The sequence below is a fragment of the Mytilus trossulus genome, chromosome 2 (assembly GCF_036588685.1).
Source record: "Mytilus trossulus isolate FHL-02 chromosome 2, PNRI_Mtr1.1.1.hap1, whole genome shotgun sequence".
Lineage (NCBI taxonomy): Eukaryota > Metazoa > Mollusca > Bivalvia > Mytilida > Mytilidae > Mytilus > Mytilus trossulus.
The window spans coordinates 67,505,348-67,532,489 of record NC_086374.1 but is presented as its reverse complement, the minus strand read 5'-3'; the positions used below and the strand labels follow the sequence as shown (position 1 = coordinate 67,532,489).

The window sequence follows — 27,142 nt, the reverse complement described above, 5'->3', positions numbered from 1 at the left end:
CTGATGAGTCTTATGTGGACAAAATGCGTGTCTGGCGTACTAAATTATAATCCTGGTAACGTTGATAATTATTGAGCAAAGAATCAAATGTCAAGATATATGTATATCATTGTCATTATAACGCTGGAAATGAAGTAGCACTCTCATGTATCCCCTCTTTTAAGCCTCACCACTTATCCCTATTTGTTACCAACTGCAAACAAATCATCACTTCTCTTTTAAGTCTCATCACTTATCAGTTTCAAAAGAGATGTCACTTCTCCCTATTAACTATGAGAACTGTGAGCCTTGACCATATTAAAATCTTTCATGGTATCCGTTTGACATCACAAGGTGTAACTATGCTTCAATTTGTCAGTCATATATATCTCCAGAAAAGTTTATCAAATCGAAAAAAAACAGTATCAACTGACCAATATGAGAGGCAATCCCACCAAGAATACAACTTTCAGGCAAAAATAACACTTCATGAAGTGTGTGTCAGACAGACAGACAGACAAAAGAGAACAATTATTGCAGTGAGGACTAGAAGACAAAAAATTTGTAAGGGTTCCCCGGAACCCAGTGTCTCGCCTACTTTTGCTGTAATTCGCAGGCTCAACAAAAATGAGGAAAAAATCAATAAAAATATTTCTCTTGATACTATCTTATGATTGTAAGAAGCTTCTGTCCAAGTTTGGTAAAAATCTAGGATAGTTAATGAATCTAATAAATGTTTTGAAAACTTTAACTGCAGACTGTATGTAATGTTAACAGGAAGAAAATCTAAGTCCATTTAAAAGTAAAATACAGAAAAAATGGAGTTATCTTTTACAAAATTTACTGCTGGATACTATCTTATGATCATAAATAAGCTTCTGTCCAAGTTTGGTACAAACCCAGGATAGTTTAAGAAAGTTATTAAAATTTTAAAAACTTTAACCACAGAGTGAATGTAATGTTTCCCGGCAGAAAAACTAAGTCCATTTAAAAGTAAAATACGGAAAAAATGGATTTATTTTTTTACAAAATTTACTTCTGGATACTATCTTATGATCATAAACAAGCTTCTGTCCATGTTTGGTACAAACCCAGGATAGTTTAAGAAAGTTATTAAAATTTTAAAAACTTTAACCACAGAGTGAATGTAATGTTTCCCGGCAGAAAAACTAAGTCCATTTAAAAGTAAAATACGGAAAAAATGGATTTATTTTTTTACAAAATTTACGTCTGGATACTATCTTATGATCATAAACAAACTTCTGTCCAATTTTGGTACAAACCCAGGATAGTTTAAGAAAGTTATTAAAATTCCAAAAACTTTAACCACAGAGTGAATGTTATGTTACACGCAGAAAAAACTAAGTCCATTTATAAGTAAAATACGGAAAAATGGATTTTTTTTTTACAAAATTTACTTCTGGATACTTTTTTATGATCATAAACAAGCTTCTGTCAAATTTTGGTAGAAATCCAGTATAGTTTAAGAAAGTTATTAAAATTTCAAAAACTTTAACCACAGAGTGTATATTTGTGGACGCCGCCGCCGACGGAATGTAGGATCGCTTAGTCTCGCTTTTTCGACTTAAGTCGAAGGCTCGACAAAAATCTAAGTAGAAAGAATAAACTTACCTGTAGTCCAGAATCATCAACACTTTTGAATATTTTACTTCTGACTTTTTCATATTGTTCTTTTCGCTCTTCAAATGACTTGGCTTTCCCTCTTGTATCCCCTAGACTTCTAGCAGATAGCTTGTAATGGCTCTATATAAATATAGGTTAGACATTAAAATATATGATTTTATTTTTTCTTGTATAAACAAAAACATCTGTGTCCTTTTACTATCCCATCAAAGATGGTTTCAAAAGGGAGATAATTCATAAGCAAGATACTTTTCAAACAAATCTTTGTTTCATTGTTTCCTGAATCAAAAAAAAAAAATGATATCAGAATTCTGCAGTCATAGGCGGATCCAGGGGGGAGGGCCTGGCTCCCCCTTTTGTGGGAAAAATTTGGTTGATTATATAGGGAATCACTGAAGCATGACTGGAGCAGCCCTCCCTTAGGTCAACCAGAGGCCCCCCCTTATTCTGGATCCGCCACTGGCAGTTATGTTTGAACTTGTGAAAAAAAATATGAATTTAAAGAAGAGAATATGCTAATGAAATATGTAATCCAAAAACTGAATTGATGCAAAACAAACTATTTTTAAAAGAATATTCAAGTTGAAAATAAGTTCAATGCAATATTGTAGCTTATAACTATTTTTCAAATTTAACTTTTATCTTTCAATCTTGATTTTTTTCCATGTCAAAGTGTTCCAGTGACATGAATTTTTCTCAGTCGGGTAGAAAGAATGTGTATGTCTCATGACCTATGCACATAACTTTGCATAGGAAAAAAGTCATCAAAATAATATTATCAATGGCCTTTCAAACTCAAGAAATATTTCTTGGCTAGAGATGCAGCCCGAAGACTTATTGTGTGGAAAATTTGTAAATATTTATTTGGATCCCACTCATTTTGGGATAGTGTAACTACTGAAAACAGCTGTTCCTAAACTCTGATTCAACATCTGGTGAAGAAAACGTGAAATTGGAAGAACACATTTTGGAGAAAAACCAGGTAACTGTAGGATTCTATGAGATTGTAGCTGGGAAGGACACATTTTGGAGAAAAACCAGGTAACTGTAGGATTCTATGAGATTGTAGCTGGGAAGGACACATTTTGGAGTAAAAACTAGGTAACTGCAGGATTTGATGAGATTGTAGCTGGGAAGGACACATTTTGGAGTAAAAACCAGGTAACTGTAGGATTTGATGAGATTGTAGCTGGGAAGGACACTTTTTTTTAGTAAAAACTAGGTAACTGCAGGATTCGATGAGATTGTATCTGGGAAGGACACATTTTTGAGTAAAAACTAGGTAACTGTAGGATTTGATGAGATTGTAGCTGGAAAGGACACATTTTGGAGTGAAAACTTAGTAACTTCAGGATTTGATGAGATTGTAGCTGGAAAGGACACATTTTGGAGGAAAAAACAGTTAACTGTAGGATTTGATGAGATTGTAGCTGGGAAGGACACATTTTGGAGAAAAACAAAGGTAACTGTAGGATTTGATGAGATTGTAGCCGAGAAACCCTCTCTTGTTTGATATATTACAATAATCTATGATATACACTACAGTTCAGGTGGATTTTGTTTTGTCCACCTGTCCACAGTGTAAGTGGGCACCAGGTGGGCAAAATTTGTAGCGTGTCCACTCTGCCCACCCATATAAGCGGGCATGCAATTTCTTATGTTTAATTTAAAATCTACCAAGTGTGATTGTGGTCAATTAGAAACTGTGGAACATTATTTGTTATTTTGTGAAAACTATGAAGAGGCAAGACAAAAACTTATACATGAGATATACTTTAACACAGCATCGTTGCATATTGATTTGGAACTTTTATTGTCAATAGAAAAAAACGACAATGTCTCCGTCTCTAATGCGTTTGTTGGGTGACTTTATTTGCGAGTCGCACCGTTTTGATTAATGAAATATTTAATTTTTTTTTTTTTTTTTAATTTCCCCCCCCCCCCCCGGGGGGGGGTAGGGGTTGTGGTCTTTACGAATTTACCCTTTCAACACTACACTAAAAATAGAAAAATGGCTGCTGCTGCTGCATTTTTTATGTGTTCATGATGATTTATTAGAACAGTATTATATTCCTTTTCAGACTGCTGTATCTTTTTTATTTTTTTTTTTTAATTTCCCCCCCCCCCCTTAATAAATAAATGTATATATTTTTAATTTTTGTCAAATTATGTTAAGCGCCGTTGCCACCTAAAAGTATATATTTTAAAGTACAAGTGAGTTGTTTACCAGAGTGAAATATATACACATGAGATTTCAAAAATTACAAGGGAGACAATCCAGTGTCAACAGCGACACCTACAGAATACAGAATACAGAATGTTTAATCAAAATACTTGCAAGTACAATCAATTGAAAACATCAGATAAGCATTTGTTATCAATATTTTTACAAAAACAGAGATTATCTATAGCTTGAGTGAGCACGAGTGGGGAGGTGGAAAAAGCAAAATCCACACGGACTGTTGTGTAACATGTCTACATTGTTTTGTTCCTATTTATTACCTCTCTATCATCTAAACTGTTTACACTCCTCTTCATTATCATCTTTGGTTTCCTAAGAGAGAGATGACCTGGTTCCCCAGACTCTATGTGTTCCCTAAAGCTAAAGTCAGGTCTGCAAGTAAAATTATTCAATATATAAATGTCACATCTAGTTAAACAATTTTTTCACATAATTGCAGACTTGTAATGTCTTTAAAATTCAAATATTTGCTTTTGTAATACATTTTAAGTTCTACATTTTTGTTTAACATAACTCTCATATTGTTAACAATATATTTTAAAGTCTAGGTTTATCTAACTTGTCATATGTTTTACATTATAATATTATAATATTATAATATATAATATTATGCAATTATATTTATATCTCAGTTTAAAAGTGTAAAACCTGACAAACAGGTTGTTGTGATTTTTCATAAAGACATAATTACATTAGATGTACGTTTATAATACTTTATTCTGATTGGCTAACTGTACATCACATGCTATTCCGTAAGCAATTGCATTAGACAATAAAATTTATCATTCATGATGACACGAGGTCCCACAATAAAGTGCACAAGTGAGTTAAATAAAACTTGATAAAAATCGTGTTTTCATGATCCTAGCTAAAAAATGTAATTATAAGTATTGAATGCTTCTTTTTGTAACTTTATAGGGTTGTAAAAGCTTTGACCGTGCATACATTTTTAGAACGAAGGGCGTGCTTCATACAAAATGTACTTCGGTCAACGCTTTTACACCACAATAAATTTACAAAAAGAAGCATTCAATTCTTAAATATTAAGATATTATAAAGAAGGGGGAACTTACACCCTTGTGTTAGATGTTTTGTTGACAATAACACATTTGCCTGTCTGATCAACATTATGGTCTAAACCAAAGAAAGCTGATATTCTGTGGACCAACATTCGATCATACGATGACATCTGAGGGAACTTGAGGTAATGGTGCCTGTAAAATATGGAAATATAAAGTTAAAACAGAGGTTAATCATGACAAAAACAGAGATTCAACTCATTCTAAAAGTCTGAATAGCATTAACATATGGTGAATATTCAACATATATTTCCATGCTATTATTAAAGGAAATAACATAGATATTCAAGAAACCATTAAATTCTTGAATACAAAGTCTTATGTTTCACAGACTATTTATGTAGTTTTTACACTAAATTGGTTAGATGTGTACTGATTGAAACTTTAGTCTGGAAAACATGATTTATTTATTATTTTGTAATTGGCTTTAAACTAGTTTTCAGTATCTGGGAGTAATTTTATTTTGGTGATTTGTGTCTATTTTTTATTTTTTTATTTACATTGTTTTCTAACTTTGAGTTTTTACAATTTTTTTTTATGCTGTGCTGTTACATCAATGTCCCTGGTAAGGGAAGGGTTGAAAGCTCACAAATATGTTTAACTCTGATACATTTTGCATGTGCCTGTCCAAAGTCAGTAGTCAATAGAACCATGGTTATTATTGGTTCATAACTACAAGAAGAAACTGAAAAATAAGCATTTTTTTATTTATAAAAGGGCATAAATCTGCAATATTTAAAGTGATGCCACCTAATTTCAAACTTGATCTGTGTTTTGTGGTAATTAGTATTGTGTAACATTTGGCTGAGGCAAACTAAAGTTAGAAAACAGAAACCAACTTTACTTTATACATACGGACAAGGGTTAAACTTAATCCTACCTCCTCTAAGATGGGGGACATAAAAGGTGAAAATGTGTTTTGTTAACTTCCAGTGCTGGTTATTTTCTTATATGCAATGAAATGTAATATGAAATTTTGTCTTTAGTACTGGACAGGATAAAACTTTACTCATGCCAAGTATTTCTTTACTTGAAATAAAGATAAATTTGCACATCTTTTCGATAAGTGTGAATTTAACATAGACTAATGGGGGAAAGTCAATGGTGGTATTACACATTTAAGTAGTCCCACTTACTTTGGTTCATTAATAAAGTTATTGATATCAGTCTCCAGCTTAAGAAGCATACTTCTGTCTTTCTGTGTTTTGTTCAGAGTTTTACGAATAAATTCCTCTAAATCTATACCAGTAGAATCTTTGTAAGGACTTTTATCAAAACTTGAATCTAAAAAATTAAATAAAAGAGAACTTAAATCTAAATCAAGTTTCATTAAATTCAAATTACAATTAGAATCAACAAAGTGATCTTATAATTGAATTTCAAATTATAAATAACTTGCTGTTTTATTTAAAGAACTATCTTAGTAAAACTGTTTCAAACATACACATACAATTTATATCAAATATACTATACTAGGAATTTTGTTATATATAGCTACAGAAAACAAAATTTTATTTTAAGAGCAAATTTTGACATGACTACAGATATAAACAAGCTATTGGCCTTCACCTTGTCTTTAAATTTAGTATTTTATTCAATCATACCTCTAGATAAACTTGATGAGGTGCCTGCCTCAGAACTTTGTGAACCATGCTTTTCCAATTTGCTTGCTGACTAAAAGCAAAAGAACATTAAAACATTTAGCAATACACAATTTGATATTAATTGCTTTTTAATGGTAGATACTTTATCAGAGAGGTAATAGTACATATGTTATGTTTTACAAAGTGGAAAGGGTCCAAAATATCAATTAGAAAGAATACTGCTTAATTCTGAAAAACGATACACCTTTTCAAAACATAATGATAATACTTTTTTCAACATTTATCAGAGTTTGGGGTTTCAGCCAAAATATATTGCGCATCTTGACTTTAAATATAATTTCAATTTCTTACAACTGTTGCATTTCCTTGAGAGAAAAAAAATTAAGATGTTGCAGTTGATTTCATAAACAACAAGTTTTTTACATATATTGTCTATCTCTATATCATCAAGCTGTTTGTCAAAAAATCATCAATCAATAATACTTATAAAAAACGTTTAATCCCGCTGCAAATGTTTGCACCTGTCCTAAGTCAGGAATCTGATGTACAGTAGTTGTCGTTTGATTATGTAATATATACGTGTTTCTCGTTTCTCGTTTTGTTTATAAAGATTAGACTGTTGGTTTTCCCAATTGAATGGTTTTACACTAGAAATTTTGGTGCCCTTTATAGCTTGTTGTTCCGTGTGAGCCAAGGCTCCGTGTTGAAGGCCATACTTTAACCTATAATGGTTTACTTTTTAAATTGTTACTTGGATGGAGAGTTGTCTCATTGGCACTCACACCACATCTTCCTATATCTATTATAAGCAATTTAAAGAAAAAGTGTCAAACATAACTCAGTCAATTTCCAGAATTAACTTATTTATGGTATTAAAGTGATACTACTCACCAGAGATTTTGTAAGCATGCCATTTGATGGACTCTCTAAAAGATTTTGTTGTTCTAAAGGTGGCGAGGTAATTTCAAATGCTTTACTTCTAGTTAGCTTCCCTTGTTTAGGATTGTTCTGTAAAAAGCAAAAAACAATAACTATTAGAATATTCTAATTACTGAAAAAATTATTAAAGTTAAGTAAACTACTAGTTTTACACAGCATAAAAAAAAACACACCGATATTTGTGATTTCTTCAATATTTTCAGTATAACATATTTGTTGCCATCTAAATTTCCACTTATTACAAATATGAACATTGACATTCTTGAGATATTTGCATTTCACATTATTTGGCCTTAAATTCAATGATATAACTCTTACAGAAATTAACAAACTTTATGACATGTTCAAATACAAAATAAAATTTCAAAAAGCAATTATGCAAAGTTGCAAAAGGTCTGACTTTTAACATGTCCTAAGTAAATTTGTAAATTTGATATCACCTGAAAGGCGATTTTTTTTCAGATCGACACATCTACAAGATTGAGAATAAGTCACATGCTGTACCTTAATTTTTTCTGAGCTCTAATACAACTGCTTGATGCATTTAAATCATCTGATGACAGGTTATATAACTTATTTCATTCATTACTCTGACTAGTAATAGAGGCAGTACAACATACCTGTACATGATTACACTCCGATGAATTGTATTGTGATACATCTTCTGCTGGAGGACTAGAATCTCTTGGTTCTGTACTCGCCAGTTCTTTGTCTGAAAAAAAAAGCACATAAAGCCATTCAAGCTAGCTGAAGTGATGGTTGTGAGATTTATTTCAAGTTAAATAAACATATAATAATGATTACATATTACAACAAAAGCCGGACGTAATTAACAAATGGCTTTTTTTCATCAGCAGACAATTAGTTTTCTGTTTACTTGACAACTGTGCTAAAACCATTAGAAATACAACGTGAAGACTTATTGCTTATTTACATAATGTCCAAAACACCAATTAAGCAGGGTGCAGATAGATGATATCACCATTGGAAAATGGTCATGCCATTAAAGGTTAAACTTTTTGTCATGCACCTGAAAGTCTTATCCAACTACTTGTCTGAAGACCAATATTCTTACATTTTCCTTTTGTGTCTAAATAAAGTCTTAAAATATTTACAAGTCTCCATAAAATAATCAATAGCATTATACTGTTAAGAGTGAGAGATAGCAGGCCCGTAGCCAGGAATTTCTAAGGAGGGGGGGGGGGGGTGTTATTTGGACTCATGAACTTGACTTAAACAGTCACAATTTGGAACAGAACATTGACCATAACAGTGCTTTTTTTGTTTCAAGGGGGGAACCGAATTACAGGTATGGATAGTTTTAATATACTGTAATAGAGGGTTTAGGTATTAGAAATCTTCTGGATATAATATCGATACCCAAAAATAAAGTAATGGCAGAGTCCATGTCAAAGAAACCCAAAAAAAATTTGGACCAAAAAACAAACTAGGACGTGCAAAATCACATCATATGGTAAAGATTCTGAGAAAGTTTCATTAAATCATGATAAGAATTTTCAGACAAGAAGAAGATGCAAATGAGTACTATGGTGTGCAGACCATATGACTACAAAAGTAAACCCTTAATAAAATGATGAGGATGAAGAAATGAAATAGAAGGTACAAACACACATCAAGTGAATAAGACTTAAAAAAATTCACAAAGCTATGTTGAACTGTTCAGGAGAAGGTAGGAATACAAATCTTAGACAGAAGGATCAACTAACATGACTAACAGACAAATATTTTGTTGATGGGTTGCTGTCTCTTTGAGGGATATCCCTATTCACAAATGCAAAGAAATATACTTTTACTGTTTGATACAATCTCATGTAATCTTATAATTGGAAGCAACCTTTATAAATCTGATAGAGATGTCTAATTATATATAAGCTTCTAGATACCAAATAATTATTAGTATCTTTATTACACAGTCTGAAGGCCGTACAGTGACCTATAAATGTTTACTTCTACGTCATGTACCGTTTTATGTGGTCTCTGGTGGAGTTGTCTCATTGGCAATTATATCCCATATTCTTTTACATATTACTTAAAATTTGTCAGTTTAAATTTCTTAACAATTAGGTGTGATCAATTTCAAAACGTAAATTAATTTTTTTTAACACATCCCTTGTTATCAAGCCAACTTAAACTGAAGTAAAGAAGTAAACTCTCCCTTTTTTTTACGGTCACACAATTCAAGAATGCTTTTTAAAAAAATAATTTACTAAGTAGTTCAAATTTGCAACAGTTACTTACAATTCATGTCAACAATGATATCCCCATCACCTGATAATTCATCCATATCAACTTGTATAAAACACTATAATCCTTTCATTACAGTCATGCAACGATTCTTTTATTTGAGCTAGATCAATTTTTGTGAATATCCATTTTACATTAAAGTCTCAAGTTGAAGGACTTCAGTTCAGGAAGTACAATAAAAGTTAGGATCAGTTGAATGTTTGAATGCATGCAAACCAAATACTTATCAACAAAATCCTCACTGACAGATGCATATCTATTTTTGACATATGATCTGTTCTAAAATTAGACTAGTTTTTCCCACAACACTGTATGGAATGCAATCAGGCTATACTCCTTATCTACATAAAAATCATTGAATGTGTGGGTGTGAACAAATAGGCTTAGAGTACAACTATATTATACAAAGTGATGAATAGTGAAAAAGTACATTGAACCATAGTCATAACAAAAGTCGTGTTCATTTTTCATTCACAAAAAAAAATAAAAATGTATCTACTTAAGAAACATATATCTTTATTCTTAATTTGTTTGTCTTCATTTTTTAGAATTTAATTAATAGATATATGTTGCAATGTTATGTGATTTCTAATGGTTTTCATTAATGAAAGTGAATAAAAGGAAATGTGTGGGTAAATGACAACGAAACAGCAACCAAACAACACAAATAATTAATAGATATTTCTCTTAATTTTCCATACCTTGATAGAACCAGAGGCTCAGTTTCAATGTATGTGAAGAAGAAAAAAAGATTGATCGAAAAAAATGGAAAATCATCAATAACTTTGCCATTGGAAGACATTAACAACATTATATAGACGCTTTACTTGTTTTGAAATATTTAATTAAAGTGAAATTGCCTAAGAAGCTGCTTTCATATTATTCCAATAGTGTCATTAACCTAATTCAATGTACTTTGTTATCCCTGAGCTTTTTTGGAAAATTGAAAGTTAATTGTAAAATCAGGAAAATCAGGAAATTAAAAAAATATACAAATTTCCTCATGGTTTGTTGCCATGGGAAATTGCTTCATGTGAAATTTGTTTGCATTTTTTGAATACATTGTAACTTTGCAGAGCATTGACAAATTCAAGAATGTGTATGACATTTTTAATTTTAATCATATATGTACCTTATAGATAGTTTTTATTAATCCATAAAAATAAAGTTTCACAGTATTGAGAGGTCAAAAACAAACAGATGATATTATGATAAAAGTTTTTTTAAGTAATCTTCATCAGGCTCAAATATGTTATGGAAAACTTTGAAATTACTAATATGCAAGATGGATGAATATAATTCTTACAGGCTTTTCAAACAAAATATAAAAGCATCCAACAATTGTCATCATGTACACAGATCTTGTTAGCTTTGATAAAACATCATCAATGAGAACTGTACTGTCAGATTATTATGTTTATACTAAATTATTTTAGTCCTTATACATTGTGACTGTTAAGTATGTGTGCACGAGACTAGTTGATGTATTACTATGTGGGTGTTGGTATAATATCACAAATTTCATCCTCATTGCCAAGATAGCACATCAAGAATCAAAGCAATTATCTCTGATGTTGTGTAAGGTATGTAGAACACAGTCACCTTGTTTTATGTTTACTTTTAGAATATTCAACTTGCCAAAACATTGCAATAAATCTTTGTCAAATCCTATGCTAGCACCCCAACTCCATAGATATCAGGGTGATTCTAGGGATCTTTTTAGACCAATAAGAATAATCTAATTGACCATGGCAGTGTCCATTGTCATGAGCCCAAGTCATTGAATGGTAACACTGATTATAAAAATACTGTAATTTTGTAACAGGGGCTCAACCTTTCACCAAATAAAACCGATTTTTTTCCATATAATTAATATTTTCAAGGGCCATAACTCTTTTTTTGAATAGTTGATTGGCAAATAACTGATATAAACTGTTAACATTAATTTCATAAATATAAAAAAGATGTGGTATGATTACCAATGAGACAACTGTCCACAAGAGACCAAAATGACACAGGCATTAACAACTATAGGTCACTGTACAGCCTTCAACAATGAGCAAAGCCCATACCGCATTATAAGTCAGCTATAAAAGGCCCCAATATGACAATGTAAAACAATTCAAACGAGAAAATACTTATATAAATAAATGTCTGGAAAACATTGTACAAATGAGATTGTTGCAATACAACTTTTCAATATAATTAATATTTCCAAGGGACATAACTCTTTAGAAATTAGTTGATTACTAACTTATCCAACACAAGTTGCTGATGTAATTCTTTAATATGATTTATAACAATCTTGACATGAATTTTACACCAAGAGCGGCTTACAAACTGACAGAGTCATTAAGTAACACCACTAACCCCCTAAAATTTCAACTCCAAATGCGTCAAAGGCAACTAATTGGTCTGTATCCTGTTGGTTTTAGTATAGGTACTTATTTTTTTCTAATATAAAAATCAGGAGATGTGAAAAGATTGCCATTGAGACAACTATCCACCAGAGTCCAATCTATTTGATAGTAGGTCACCATATAATTGTTGATACCATGATTACAAAGTAAATTTTGAAGAAAAATATAGCAAGCAGACAGAAGTCTACCATTGCAATGAAAATTGGCATGTGGGGATAAAGTTTTTTCATTTGTGGTGGCCAAGTGACTATCTTGTTCTAATTTTGTTAACCTTATAATGCAAAAGTCTAACAAGAATACTGTCTTTTGAAAACCATACCCTCTCAGACTAACACATTTCTTTTTTCAATGAATTGTAAAATCTGGGTCAAATTGAATTTTGACATATAATTTTTTTATACTGACATTTTTAAGAGCATGTGTACTAACTTTGTACTAAAAGAAGATGTAAACACAGTGAGAGGGTTAGCGCTATAAACCAGGTTTAATCCACCATTTTCTACATTTGAAAATGCCTGTACCAAGTCAGGAATATGACAGTTCTTGTCTATTCGTTTTTTGATGTGTTTTGTTATTTGATTTTGTCATGTGATTTATATGGACTTTCCAAATTGATTTTCCTCAGAGTTCAGTATTTTGTTATTTTACTTTTTTATGGTAAATTACCCAAAAGCTTAATCCTGAAATGGGACAGATGAATCGTCACACAAACAAGAAAGCATAGTGTCATCAACTATCGTAGACAGGGTATTAAAAAAAATGTTGTTTTGTATGAATGCTATTTTTGATATGTTTATTGTTGGATAAACTTTGTTAGTGCAAAGAAATCATGCCTGTTCCTATGACCTTAGTGTTCTCAGATGATGTAATACATGTACAGTATAAGTAATGGAGCCAATGACAGAAGAACTTTCTGATGATAGGATAAAAGTTATGCAATCTACATCATTTCTAATATATATGTTAATTGTTTTTTGCAATGAGTACATAGTACCGAGAAAATTCCAGAAATGATTTGCTAGAAGCATTTTAACATGTCATGATATTATTTGCTGGGAGATAATGTTTATTGGTTTATTAACAACTTTTAAGAACTACCATGAATATTATCTCAGGAAACCAATTTTCAAAGAAATCACAATTATCATTTTCAAACTAAATGGTCAAATCAGATACATAGGTCATTTTTGTTTATGGACATCACATGCTCTTAGGTGTGTCCTGCCCTAAGTCAGTCTTTGCTAAAAAGTTTTCAATATTCGAGTTCAAAGCTGAATCTTACCAACATTTTCGTTAAGATTCTATTGACAGGTAGTGAAGATTTTTACAGACCAGACTGCATTTTTACAAGCCTGGGCTAGGGGGCATGTGGTTGAGCAAAAGATTGTTGTCATTGTTCAAACAAAGAGTCTCATCAAAAGTACTCCACACTGTATGATATAAAATACTGAGGATAAAAATAGTCTATTTGCCTACCTGCAGTGATGGTGGAATCAGATAGGTCCGATCCAGGACTGGTTTCCTGTTCCTCAACCTCCTCAATCTCTGACTGTTTCCGCAATGGAACTTTGTTATTTCTACAGTCCACTTTTTGGTCTGTTGCCATGGTCATGTGGAAAAAATAGTCTGAAAATAAAAAGAATAGAACAATCATAATTAGAACGTCTATAATTTTTCATTCTTTGTGAAAATTCAAATAAATGTGTCATGTGTAAAAATACATGTATTGAGCAGTACTACATAAACATCCCCTAAAAAATAACTTATAAACTGTCTCATCATCATAAAAAATAGTACATTTTACCATAAATATTGTTTTCTGAAGAAACAAGTCCAGACTCTGCTGTTCTAGCCATTTATGACACTTTAACCTACTTCCTATAAAATCACTATTTAATATATATAAGTTGAAAAATTAACACATTTTCTGTACAAGCAGATTTCTGTGTTGAATGTTATGATATGACGCAAAACTATAACTTGGGATTAAACAGAACTGTGAAAACTAACATCAGAATTGAAAGTCATTATAGCAGGATATTAAATCCTTATATCAAAAACAGTTCAAAATTTTTGCAGAATTCTACTTTTAATACACATTGAAGTAGCAACCCATCAACACTGCAAAACTTATTGATCTGGTTCAAAATTGTCTTGGAGTCTGATTTCACAATACTACATGTTTCAAAATTGTTGCTATATTATTTAACTACCAATTAAATTTACAAGGAATAGAGATGTGCAGGGTCTCTGAGTAGCCCAAGCTTCTGAATTTTGGGCTTGGACCCTTAGTTTATACTGAACAGGTCCATTGTGCTTATGATAATCCTTGATAGTAAGGCAGGTTGGGTCCAATGTCTTTTTTCCTGTACAAAGAACATTTTCCTATGAAAAAAAATCACAACTTTGCATGTCACTAAAGGTTCTAAAGGCATACCTAAAAAGATCTGTTTAAAACTCATGAGGTTATTAGACGGTAGACCTTGTAAATATTATGGAAAGTACAAAAAGATGACGTCAGAAAAACAAAACTTGTTAATTAAATAGCCAGATGCTTCTCTAGAATTCACACTTTTAATATCCATAACTTGAAGTATTCATTTTTTTAGTTATATTTTCAAATAATAGTTTTACCTGATATTTTGGAACAAATTTGCAAAAAAAGAGAATCTATTTTATATTTTAAGAGGATAATTATAAAACTATTTTCCTAGTTTATTATTATGGCAAGACTGACTAGCTTATGGGAATGATTCAATGAAGCAAAAACAAATGTGAAAAGACTTGGGCAAAACCTTATATAAAATCATCTGGTTTAAAAGTGTTTGTTTTTTCTATATCTTTCAAAAAGACAAAAGACACAAAGTACCAACAGCACCTTCATACAGATTTATGCTCTGTAAACATAGCGAAAAATAAGGATAAATTCTCAATAGACCCCCTTCATGCTTTTTTTTTATTATTAAAAACTTTCATTTAACATTGGTGTAAATTGCACACTGTGAAAAAAAACCACACTTGTGTGTAATTCACACCAGAGTTGACCCCTCAAAGGAGTATATCTACTTCTTATAAGAGTCATTTGCAAACCTTCACTGACAATTCTCAATTTATTTAATGTCTGAAGTTAAAATAGAAAAAGACAAGAAAACCCACTTAAAAAATGTTCATGTTTTTATATCAGATAAATATGGATGCTACTAAAAAATGGTCAATACAAATTAAAATTCCAGATTAGGAAACTTCTGCCTAAAAAGGCGATAAATGATCAAAACATTTTAATTACCAATACTACGTCAGCAGACGGAACACGTCACAATAAGAGAAGATTTTCTATGATGTGTATTGGATCAAGCTTAGATTCATTAGGAAGTCCACCCACATGATGTCAGAATGTTTCAGTACTTCCATTTATAGAATTCATTGCACATCAATATATATCGTACAATCAAAACAAGTCCTACGATTATCTTAAGACTATTTTTTATAGGAAAAAGACAAATAATTAGACTAACTAGGCAAAAATAATACTACGATTATATTAAACTATTTTTTATATGAAAAAGACTCATGATTAGCTTATATAATAAGTAAGAATTTATCTAGAATTATATAATCATATATATACAAAAATTATTGTATATTGGTTTTAAACAACAGAGAACACAATTATCTTTAAGATCAAACCGAAACTATTTTCAATCTTTATCAAATTCAACAAATAACATAAATTGACTATAATCTTGAAACAAATAATATATGTGATTGTAAATTTCAAAAAATAAACCTAGTGTTTACTTGGATTTCAGGTATTCAAGCAGTTAGTAACTAATATGATGTCACATAATAACATGAAGGAAGAAACTGCCTTGAAAAACAAAAACATTTAATTTTACATGAATCAATCAAAAGTCCAAATAACAACATTAACATTTATGGGATTATGTGGGAGATCTTGCTACAATTCTTTTGCACCCACTACATTTTCAACATTACATAAATGTCTGTCAATTATTTTCAAGAATTCCAATTAGTCTACATCTTTTTTCAAATCTTGCATTTTGATGATCATTTTTATTAAGGTTATAGTATATATTTATGATTCAACCTCCATACTTTAACCATAATACATTATTAATCTTAAATAAGAAAATCAATTCCATACTTATTTAACATTTTCATTTTAAGTCATGATCATTTATCCTTTTTTACTGTCAGAATTACTAAAATGAAAATTTTTTGTAACCACTTATGAGTCGGGAGTATTGTCAGTAGTTGCAACCATCTAACTCACAGAACAGTCACAAGCCTTGTTAGTAGTTGCCACCATTTAAAACAGTCTGGAGCCTGAATAGCAGTAGTTGTGCATCATCTCTACTCATAAAAACAGTTGTCACAATGACTTCTCACTAAACAGTCGGGAGCTTTGACAGAAGTTGTCACCATCTATACTCACTAAAGAGTTAGGAGCCTTGACAAAGTTGTCACCATCTATACACACTAAACAGTCAGGAGCCTTGTCCGTAGTTGTCACAATGTATACTCACTTAACAGTCAGGAGCCTTGTCCGTAGTTGTCACAATGTATACTCACTAAACAGTCAGGAGCCTTGTCCGTATAATAGTTGTCACAATGTATACTCACTAAAAAGTCAGAAGCCTTGTCCGTAGTTGTCACAATGTATACTCACTAAAAAGTCAGAAGCCTTGTCCGTAGTTGTCACAATGTATACTCACTAAACATTCAGAAGCCTTGTCTGTAGTTTTCACAATGTATACTCACTAAATAGTCGGGAGCTTTGTCAGTAGTTGTCACAATGTATACTCACTAAACAGTCAGGAGTCATGACAGTAGATGTTACAATGTATACTCACTAAACAGTCAGGACAGTAGTTGTCACAATGTATACTCACTAAACAGTCAGGAGCTTTGTCAGTAGTTGTCACCATGTTTACTTTGACACTAAACAGTTAGAAGCCTTGTCCGTAGTTGTCACAATGGTATACTCACTAAACAGTCAGGACAGTAGATGTTACTATCTATACTCACTAAACAGTCAGGAGCCTTGTCCGTAGTTGTCACAATGTATACTCACTAAACAGTCAGGACAGTAGATGTTACTATCTATACTCACTAAACAGTCAGGAGCTTTGTCCGTAGTTGTCACCATGTTTACTCTGACACTAAACAGTCAAGATCATTGTCCGTAGTTGTCACAATGTATACTCACTAAACAGTCAGGAGCCTTGTCCGTAGTTGTCACAATGTATACTCACTAAACAGTCAGGACAGTAGATGTTACTATCTATACTCACTAAACAGTCAGGAGCTTTGTCAGTAGTTGTCACCATGTTTACTTTGACACTAAACAGTCAGAAGCCTTGTCCGTAGTTGTCACAATGTATACTCTGTACTCACTAAACAGTCAGGAGCTTTGTCCGTAGTTGTCACTATGTATACTCACTAAACAGTCAGGACAGTAGATGTTACTATCTATACTCACTAAACAGTCAGGAGCCTTGTCCGTAGTAAAGTCACCATGTTTACTTTGACACTAAACAGTCAGAAGCCTTGTCCGTAGTTGTCACAATGTATACTCTGTACTCACTAAACAGTCAGGAGCCTTGTCTGTAGTTGTCACCATGTTTACTCTGACACTAAACAGTCGGGAGCATTGGACATAGTTGTCACAATGTATACACACTAAAGTTAACAGTCAGGAGCCTTGTCCGTAGTTGTCACAATGTATACTCACTAAGCAGTCAGGAGACATGACAGTAGATGTTACTATCTATACTCACAATTTAGTCAAGTGCCTTGTCACTGGTTATCACCAATGCTTAGTATTCCTGAATGAGAAGCCTTGACACTTTCTATGTAAATATTGTTACAAATTGCATGCAATGATTGATTCTAGACCATTGCTCATTGTAATGAGTAATTTATGTAATCTAAGTGATAAAAGTAAATTTTGTCTAAGAAATAAGAAATCAATATGTTATTTAATAGTAAAGAGAAACATGTTTACCTGGATGACAACACAGGTAAAATGTACCACAAATTGATGCAGAAAAGGAGATTTAAATTAAACGTAATCAAAAAGCAGTTTTAGAATATTGAAACTAGGTATTACCACAAATCAACTTATTCCCTTCTGCATTTCCCAAAAAAAATATTCGACTTAATCAAATTCAATAATATAAAAGTTTTTTTTTAAATGTGTCTATGGGACACAGCTATTCCCTCTTTTGTGAATTACAAGATTAAATGTACTAATTCACACATACTAATATCTTCTTGCATGGTTGTCAAATTCATATGGATTTGCAATTTCATGAGGAAGATTAAGTCCAGAAAAATGCATGGACACACAACATTTATTCAAGTTCAAAAAAACATTTGACACTGGATGTCAGACTGGTCTGGTAACTCTTATTTTCATTTTAACTGAGAAAAGTGTAATCAAAAATATTTTTTGGATGAACAAACAGGCAGTTGGACAAGGTGATTGCATTATAGCCCCACTTGTATTGTGCACAACATATCAATTACAAGTGATAGAGGATTCTGTATACACTCTAAATATCTAATTAATTCTTCTGTATCTTTCTTTTCCTTGCTATTGCCATTTCTGATCTCTGATAATTGTAATAAACCTAATATCTTTCTTTTACTAAATTACTATTGACCCAGCAATTTACAACAAATCAAAATTTTTATGACATTTTCAGTTGATAAAACCATCTTTATCAGAAAATTAATGATTTTCTTTCTTTGATAATATTTTGTTTTGTTTCCAAATGAATTAATTGATTCAATACTAATACAATACCTGTAGTTCTATTTCAGTTGATTGAATACATAGATCTTTTTAAAATTACAGAACTATTACACATTTGTTTTTAATGTTCTGGTAGAAAAGAAACAATACAAAAATGATGTAACTATAACAGCTTGATGCATGCAAACATGTTTTTTTTCTGTTTTGCATAAAATCAATTAAGATATGAAAATGAAGAGATGTGGTACATGCTTGCCAATGAGATAAATATCCATAAAAAAGACAATGTAAAAAACAAATACAAAACCTATAGAGTAAAGTTAGCTAAAACAGACTCTGGTAAGATGTATAAACATTCAAAAGGGACCATTCTACCAATGGCCTGGTTTAAGCTTCAGACTATTAAAATGCGTCTAGAAAGGGACAGGCACATAAAGAATATAGTGTACACATATATATAGGAATGTAGTAGGTTCTTATATGCTTATGAAGGCTCAATCCCCCTAAGACTTATACCAGAGTTGTAGCAGTATATCAAAGAACTATATAAACAAGAATGTTTCCATAGTATACAAATGCCCCACTTCCACTATCATTTTCTATGCTCACTTTTATTTTCACTGGATCATGAAATTGGTGACAAAACTCTTTGTCATTAAAATTAGAAAGATCAAATCATCATCATTATCAACATCAAACATGTGATCTAAGATTCAAGTTAGATGGACTTCATCAAAAACTACCTTGACCAAAAAAATTCACAGACAGACAGACAGACAGAAGTACGGATGAAAGGCCACACAGACTGAAAAACATAATGCCCCTAAGTGGGGAATAAAAAAAAGTAACCTTCCCACAGATTTTGTATAACGACTTTATAAATGGTTTTTGGATATAAATGACCTTGCACAAAATAACAAGCATGACATCAGGCATGGAATAACTGTTTCTGACTATACTTTGTCCTAACTTTCACAGTCAACCTACAACACCAATAACTGGGTCCTTTTTTTTCTTATTATTATTTAGTTCATATCTTTGTTTTTGAAAAACTATTTGCTGGAGAATCTTGATATCTATACATACTGCTATCTTTTGTTTTATCATGCTGGGTTGCTTGGTTAGACTGTTTGCCTTTTTTAACCTTTTTTGGATTCGAGCCTCACTGAGTCTTTTTGTAGACGAAACACGCGTCTGGCATATATACTAAATTTAGTCCTGGTATCTATATGATGAGTTTATTTGCACCACATCAGTTTTTCTTGACATTGATATAATTACTGAAGCCTAGTAAAGTGCTTTTAATATCCTCACTGAAGACATTTGTATTTCTGTTTATTAGATCCATCAAGCACTAGCTATACAGATACATGGAATTTGGTCAATTAGTTCTTTTCAAAAGTAATAAATCCCAAAAATTAGCGTTTTCTTTAAAGCAGACTCTGAGACTTTAACTTATTATCTAATTTTAGTACAAATAATTTAATTTCTTACACTAATTGAAGAGGTTTTATAAAAGAAGCAACGTTTCCTTCGATTTATAATTTAAATAATTTGGTCATAGTAACCTACTTACTTACATAAGATAACTTATTTGTTTCCTAATGTTATAACTCTTCCTAATCGAATTGTCTGCATTTATCCTCAAGTAATGTTGATTATGAGAAAGAGAAGTGGCTGTTATAGTTTCCTTTATTGCTTCAAAGTATGTGTTACTAAAATTGAGAATGGAAATGAGGAATGTGTCAAAGAGACAACAACCCCACCAAATAAAAAAAATAGCCTCTTTACAGTACACAACACTGTTACACTGCTTCAAATTTGGAAACAAGAGAAATTGTTCAATCAACATATCTATACTTGTAGATGAATTACACTTAAGACTTCAGTCAGTGAATACTCCTTAAATAGCTACCAGAACTAATGAAAATTCCCTCAATACAAGTAAGGAGACACCTCTATCCACAGGAATCGGAAGTTCTATCAATAAAATTCTGTAAATAATAAGGTCGACATTCAATAGAGCTTCGCTTCTCTACAAGAAGCTCTATTGATAGTCAACCTTATTATTTACAGAATTTTATTGATAGAACTTCCGATTCCTGTGCTCTATCATAGGACAAATTCCCTCAATACAAGTAAAGAGACACCTCTATCATAGGACAAATTCCCCCAATACAAGTAAGGAGACACCTCTATCATAGGACAAATTCCCTCAATACAAGTAAGGAGACACCTCTATCATAGGACAAATTCCCTCAATACAAGTAAGAAGACACCTCTATCATAGGACAAATTCCCTCAATACAAGTAAAGAGACACCTCTATCATAGGACAAATTCCCCCAATACAAGTAAGGAGACACCTCTATCATAGGACAAATTCCCTCAATACAAGTAAGGAGACACCTCTATCATAGGACAAATTCCCTCAATACAAGTAAGGAGACACCTCTATCATAGGACAAATTCCCTCAATACAAGTAAGGAGACACCTCTATCATAGGACAAATTCCCTCAATACAAGTAAGGAGACACCTCTATCATTGGACAAATCCCCCCAATACAAGTAAGAAGACACCTCTATCATAGGACAAATTCCCTCAATACAAGTAAAGAGACACCTCTATCATAGGACACAAATTCCCTCAATACAAGTAAAGAGACACCTCTATCATAGGACAAATTCCCTCAATACAAGTAAGGAGACACCTCTATCATAGGACAAGTTCCCTCAATACAAGTAAGAAGACACCTCTATCATAGGACAAGTTCCCTCAATACAAGTAAGAAGACACCTCTATCATAGGACAAATTCCCTCAATACAAGTAAAGAGACACCTCTATCATAGGACACTTCTTATAAAGAGATTGGGCTTGCCTGGTAAAATTTGTTTTAAAAAATAAGTTATATCCTGTAGTTGCATCATAGGACTGTCATAATTTATAATAGAGGGTGGTAAAGGGTTATTTTCGTGCAACGTGATCGCTGTTTTTTATATCATGTTCAACGTGTTTTTACTTTTTTATTTGACGTTCAATCGTGTAAGACGGGTGCCTCATTCAACGTGTTCTGCTTATTTAATTTTATGTGCATCGTGATTTTCAAAGTCTTATCTTGCGTGCTCGATGTTTTTCAAATAAACTTCAAACACTTGGCAGGGATCGTCAAGAAATACTTTTTTGAAAGCCGTAAACCAATTGTATCATAAATGTGTATACTAAATTGGGAATATGAGGTAAAACAAAGAGTTTATATTTACAAGAAGACAGTGACTCAGTCACAAAAAGTTCACATAAAAGTATTTATTTTTGGTGCAATGATCATTACAAAAATTATTTCATGCTAAACGTGAAATTATGTCTTATTTCACGTTTTTTTCGTGCAAGCACCCCCCTTTACCACCCTCATAATATTGCACTTGGATGAAATTTTAATACACAAACTTACATTTACAAGTGCATTTTATAAAGTACTTAATGTTACCTTTAATTTTAAGAGCCAATCTTTATTTTTACCGTTTTAACTTTTAACGGTAAAAGTAACACTACCCTACTATTTCTGTGTATAAGTTCCATAACAATTGGTTGAGGCAAACAGAAGTTAGAGAATGGAATAGAAAAAAATTGGCAAGTTTTCCTTTTGAAAAGGGGCATAACTCTAGAACAATAAAAGTTACCCCCCCCCCCCCCCCCCTAAAAACCATAAACTTATGAAAGGTCTTTTTCAATCCTGCAACATTAATGTACTTGCCTAATTTTCAATAACATACAGACTTTATCCTTTAATATCCAGTCATGCCATATAACAGTTAATTGTAAGAGGAGCGATGTCTCAGATTCATGTATCCTTTAATATCCAGTCATGCCACATAACAGTTAATTGTAAGAGGAGTGATGTCTCAGATTCATGTATCCTTTAATATCCAGTCATGCCACATAACAGTTAATTGTAAGAGGAGGGATGTCTCAGATTCATGTATCCTTTAATATCCAGTCATGCCACATAACAGTTAATTGTAAGAGGAGTGATGTCTCAGATTCATGTATCCTTTAATATCCAGTCATGCCACATAACAGTTAATTGTAAGAGGAGTGATGTCTCAGATTCATGTATCCTTTAATATCCAGTCATGCCACATAACAGTTAATTGTAAGAGGAGTGATGTCTCAGATTCATGTATCCTTTAATATCCAGTCATGCCACATAACAGTTAATTGTAAGAGGAGTGATGTCTCAGATTCATGTATCCTTTAATATCCAGTCATGCCACATAACAGTTAATTGTAAGAGGAGTGATGTCTCAGATTCATGTATCCTTTAATATCCAGTCATGCCACATAACAGTTAATTGTAAGAGGAGTGATGTCTCAGATTCATGTATCCTTTAATATCCAGTCATGCCACATAACAGTTAATTGTAAGAGGAGTGATGTCTCAGATTCATGTATCCTTTAATATCCAGTCATGCCACATAACAGTTAATTGTAAGAGGAGTGATGTCTCAGATTCATGTATCCTTTAATATCCAGTCATGCCACATAACAGTTAATTGTAAGAGGAGTGATGTCTCAGATTCATGTATCCTTTAATATCCAGTCATGCCACATAACAGTTAATTGTAAGAGGAGTGATGTCTCAGATTCATGTATCCTTTAATATCCAGTCATGCCACATAACAGTTAATTGTAAGAGGAGTGATGTCTCAGATTCATGTATCCTTTAATATCCAGTCATGCCACATAACAGTTAATTGTAAGAGGAGTGATGTCTCAGATTCATGTATCCTTTAATATCCAGTCATGCCACATAACAGTTAATTGTAAGAGGAGGGATGTCTCAGATTCATGTATCCTTTAATATCCAGTCATGCCACATAACAGTTAATTGTAAGAGGAGTGATGTCTCAGATTCATGTATCCTTTAATATCCAGTCATGCCACATAACAGTTAATTGTAAGAGGAGTGATGTCTCAGATTCATGTATCCTTTAATATCCAGTCATGCCACATAACAGTTAATTGTAAGAGGAGTGATGTCTCAGATTCATGTATCCTTTAATATCCAGTCATGCCACATAACAGTTAATTGTAAGAGGAGTGATGTCTCAGATTCATGTATCCTTTAATATCCAGTCATGCCACATAACAGTTAATTGTAAGAGGAGTGATGTCTCAGATTCATGTATCCTTTAATATCCAGTCATGCCACATAACAGTTAATTGTAAGAGGAGTGATGTCTCAGATTCATGTATCCTTTAATATCCAGTCATGCCACATAACAGTTAATTGTAAGAGGAGGGATGTCTCAGATTCATGTATCCTTTAATATCCAGTCATGCCACATAACAGTTAATTGTAAGAGGAGCGATGTCTCAGATTCATGTATCCTTTAATATCCAGTCATGCCACATAACAGTTAATTGTAAGAGGAGTGATGTCTCAGATTCATGTGTATATTTTTGCCTCCATATCATAAACAGTTCCTGGTGTCATAACGATCAGATATTGTGTCATAATAATTGGTGTTTTACAACAATAAATGACCTATTAATATCACTGTCGTAATTATTCCTCTTATGACAACATTATCATTTTTACTTTTCAATTTGTTTCCCTATTTTCTTGTATTTAATTAATTGCATTTTATGTGCAGACTAATTTGGAGGATAACAAATTACTCGACCAGCTATTTGTCATTTCATTCATTTTTGTGCATATTTTACAAGATATGGGAGGGTCCAATTTTTTGTTTGTCTTTTAAATGAGAACAAATGTACTTAAAGTGAATCAGTGGCGGATAAAGAAATTTTCATAAGGGGGACCTACTGACTGTCATAACAGGGAGTCCACTCCAGTCATTCCCTAAATAATCAACCGAATTCACAAAATAGTGTTTGTGCACCATAAATCCACCTCTTTGAATTTCCCTCACTTTTGCAGAAATGTATATGGCCTTGGATTCCATCTCTATCACAAAATATCCAAAAAGTTATACTTAGGTTATTAAATGGGTCAATTTTAAATGCCTTAGTTAATGGTAAGTAAAACAAATCTTCACACTTTCTTGCTCCAAAATTTAGTATATTTTTTGATATATGTTAAAGATTGAGTGCATTCTTTTTTTAAGTTTCAGAAATGCCCTAACTGACGGCTACAATCCAAAATGTCATCTAACTTAAAATTGTTTAATTGAAATCCTGGACACAACAATTTTCCAAATCAGGGGTTGTGGCTTAAATTATTAATGCGAAAAAAAAAAATTGTAAACAAGAATGTGTCCAAAGTACACGGATGCCCCACTCCCACTATCCTTTTGCATGTTCCATGGACAGTGAAACTGGGTAATAATCTAATTTGGCATTAAAATTAGAAAGATTATACTATAGGGAACATATGTACTAAGTTTCAAGTTGATTGGACTTCAATTTCATCAAAAACTACCTTGACCAAAAACTTCAACCTGAAACTTCCACTTTCATTTTCTATGTTCAGTGGACCGTGAAATTGAAGTCAAAAGTCTAATTTGGCTTTAAAATTAGAAAGATCATATCATAAGCAACAAGTGTACTAAGTTTCAAGTTGATTGGACTTCAGCTTTATCAAAAACTACCTTGGCCAAAAACTTTAACCTGAACGAACGGACGCACAGACGAACGAACAGAGCCACAGACCAGAAAACATAATGCCCCTCTACTATCGTAGGTGGGGCATAAAAACTGGACCAGAACTGATGTTTCAACATAAATATTGCACAAAAAAGTAATTTTGTATCTCAATTTATATCACCTTGACTTTTATGTAAAATTTGTTATGTTTGGTCCAGAAAAATATTGAAATTATAGAATCCCATTGTTTTAATCAGCAGGCAAGTTACAACCATCCATCAGGTCAAGGATGGCGATTTTAAGTGCCATCATGATTTATTTCTAAATAAAAAGCAACATGCTTTAAATGACTATTCAAAACAAATCATAGGAACAGCATATTATTCTACTTTATTTCCTGTTTTTAGCTATAAAAAAAATCACAGGAAGTCAGAATTGAATTCCTTAAAGATTGTTGTATAGGGTATTGACACTGTTTTGAGGTCCTTTCCATTTTTTTAAATCAAAATAATACCATTAAAAAAAGATGCTGGAACAAAACATGTTTTTCTGGTCTTTACCTTCATCAAGAATCTCAAATCTAAGCCAGGTTTGTACTTTGTAGTCTAAACATAAGTTTTAAGACCAAAAAGACACCTAAAATGCTTAGACAGCTAAAATATATAGTCAAATTCATCAATGATTAAGTTTAACATAGCCTGAGGGAGAAGGAAACTGAGTTTTTTAATTTGTCAATAAAGAATTTTAGAATAGTATGTAATAAATCATTTCAGTAATGAAGCACTGACTACTGAGCTGATGATACATACATAAGATGACAAAAGATATATTTATAGCTTCCTGAAAGTATCTATTATACAGTATGAATTTATGTCATAACATAGTCAAGACTACATATTTCATTAAAACGCAGTACCCTGGTCATTATTTCCCTGTTTGTGGTACCCCTCAAATATGCCATTCATCAAAACTGACTAGTTTAGACTTAGGTCATCACATTTGTGTCTTAACTTACAAAGCTACTAGTGTCAGGAATATACCATACACCCATTACCTGTCAAATCAAAACTAATAAAATCATCAAATCATTGTCAGGTATTACCTATTCAATGTTACCTGATCAGGTGATGTATAACTAATTAGCAATTAACAATAAATATGTAATGTCGAAAAAATTCCATTTCAGAATTCTAAAAATTGTTGAGATGCTTAAGAGATGGGTACTCAGGCCTTGAGTGATCATGTGACCCATCAAAGGTCTACTCAAAGAGTATCTTAGCAGAATGGTGCTGTCACATGCTCTGCTAGATGGAGGAATTTTTAATGATAAATATATCCACCTATGGTCAGTCCATTGATAAAGATGAACAGGAGGGAGAGGCCAAGACCTAAAAAAAATAGTTTAACAAGGCCACATATTCATATTTAAGTAAGACAAGTGGTGAATAAATTTATAGGAGACAACCACAATTTTAAGGTGCATGGCTTAATTTTTAGTTAGGAAAAGTAACTTATTTTTCACCCTCAGAAAGTTCAGACTTAACAATATATGTGCAATAGGTGGTTTTAATTACAGCAAAC

General features: G+C 32.2%; 1 protein-coding gene across 5 annotated transcripts in view; it reads right to left on the bottom strand.

Moving 5' to 3' along the window:
* LOC134707851 (cAMP-regulated phosphoprotein 21-like) overlaps nt 1–27,142 on the bottom strand; it is a 74,989-nt gene that overhangs the window by 12,028 nt on the left and 35,819 nt on the right. For 4 of the 5 annotated variants that reach the window (XM_063567944.1, XM_063567946.1, XM_063567949.1 and 1 more), the window contains 8 exons: nt 13,649–13,798; nt 8,108–8,199; nt 7,440–7,556; nt 6,549–6,618; nt 6,081–6,228; nt 4,939–5,079; nt 4,126–4,237; nt 1,612–1,743 (listed from right to left, as the gene is read on the bottom strand). In XM_063567944.1, the coding sequence (XP_063424014.1) occupies nt 1,612–1,743; nt 4,126–4,237; nt 4,939–5,079; nt 6,081–6,228; nt 6,549–6,618; nt 7,440–7,556; nt 8,108–8,199; nt 13,649–13,784 (948 nt within the window). In that variant the 5' untranslated portion in view covers nt 13,785–13,798. Of the gene's footprint in view, nt 1–1,611; nt 1,744–4,125; nt 4,238–4,938; nt 5,080–6,080; nt 6,229–6,548; nt 6,619–7,439; nt 7,557–8,107; nt 8,200–9,746; nt 9,937–13,648; nt 13,799–27,142 lie in introns of those variants that run through there. The other variant, XM_063567948.1, reaches the window with a different exon arrangement.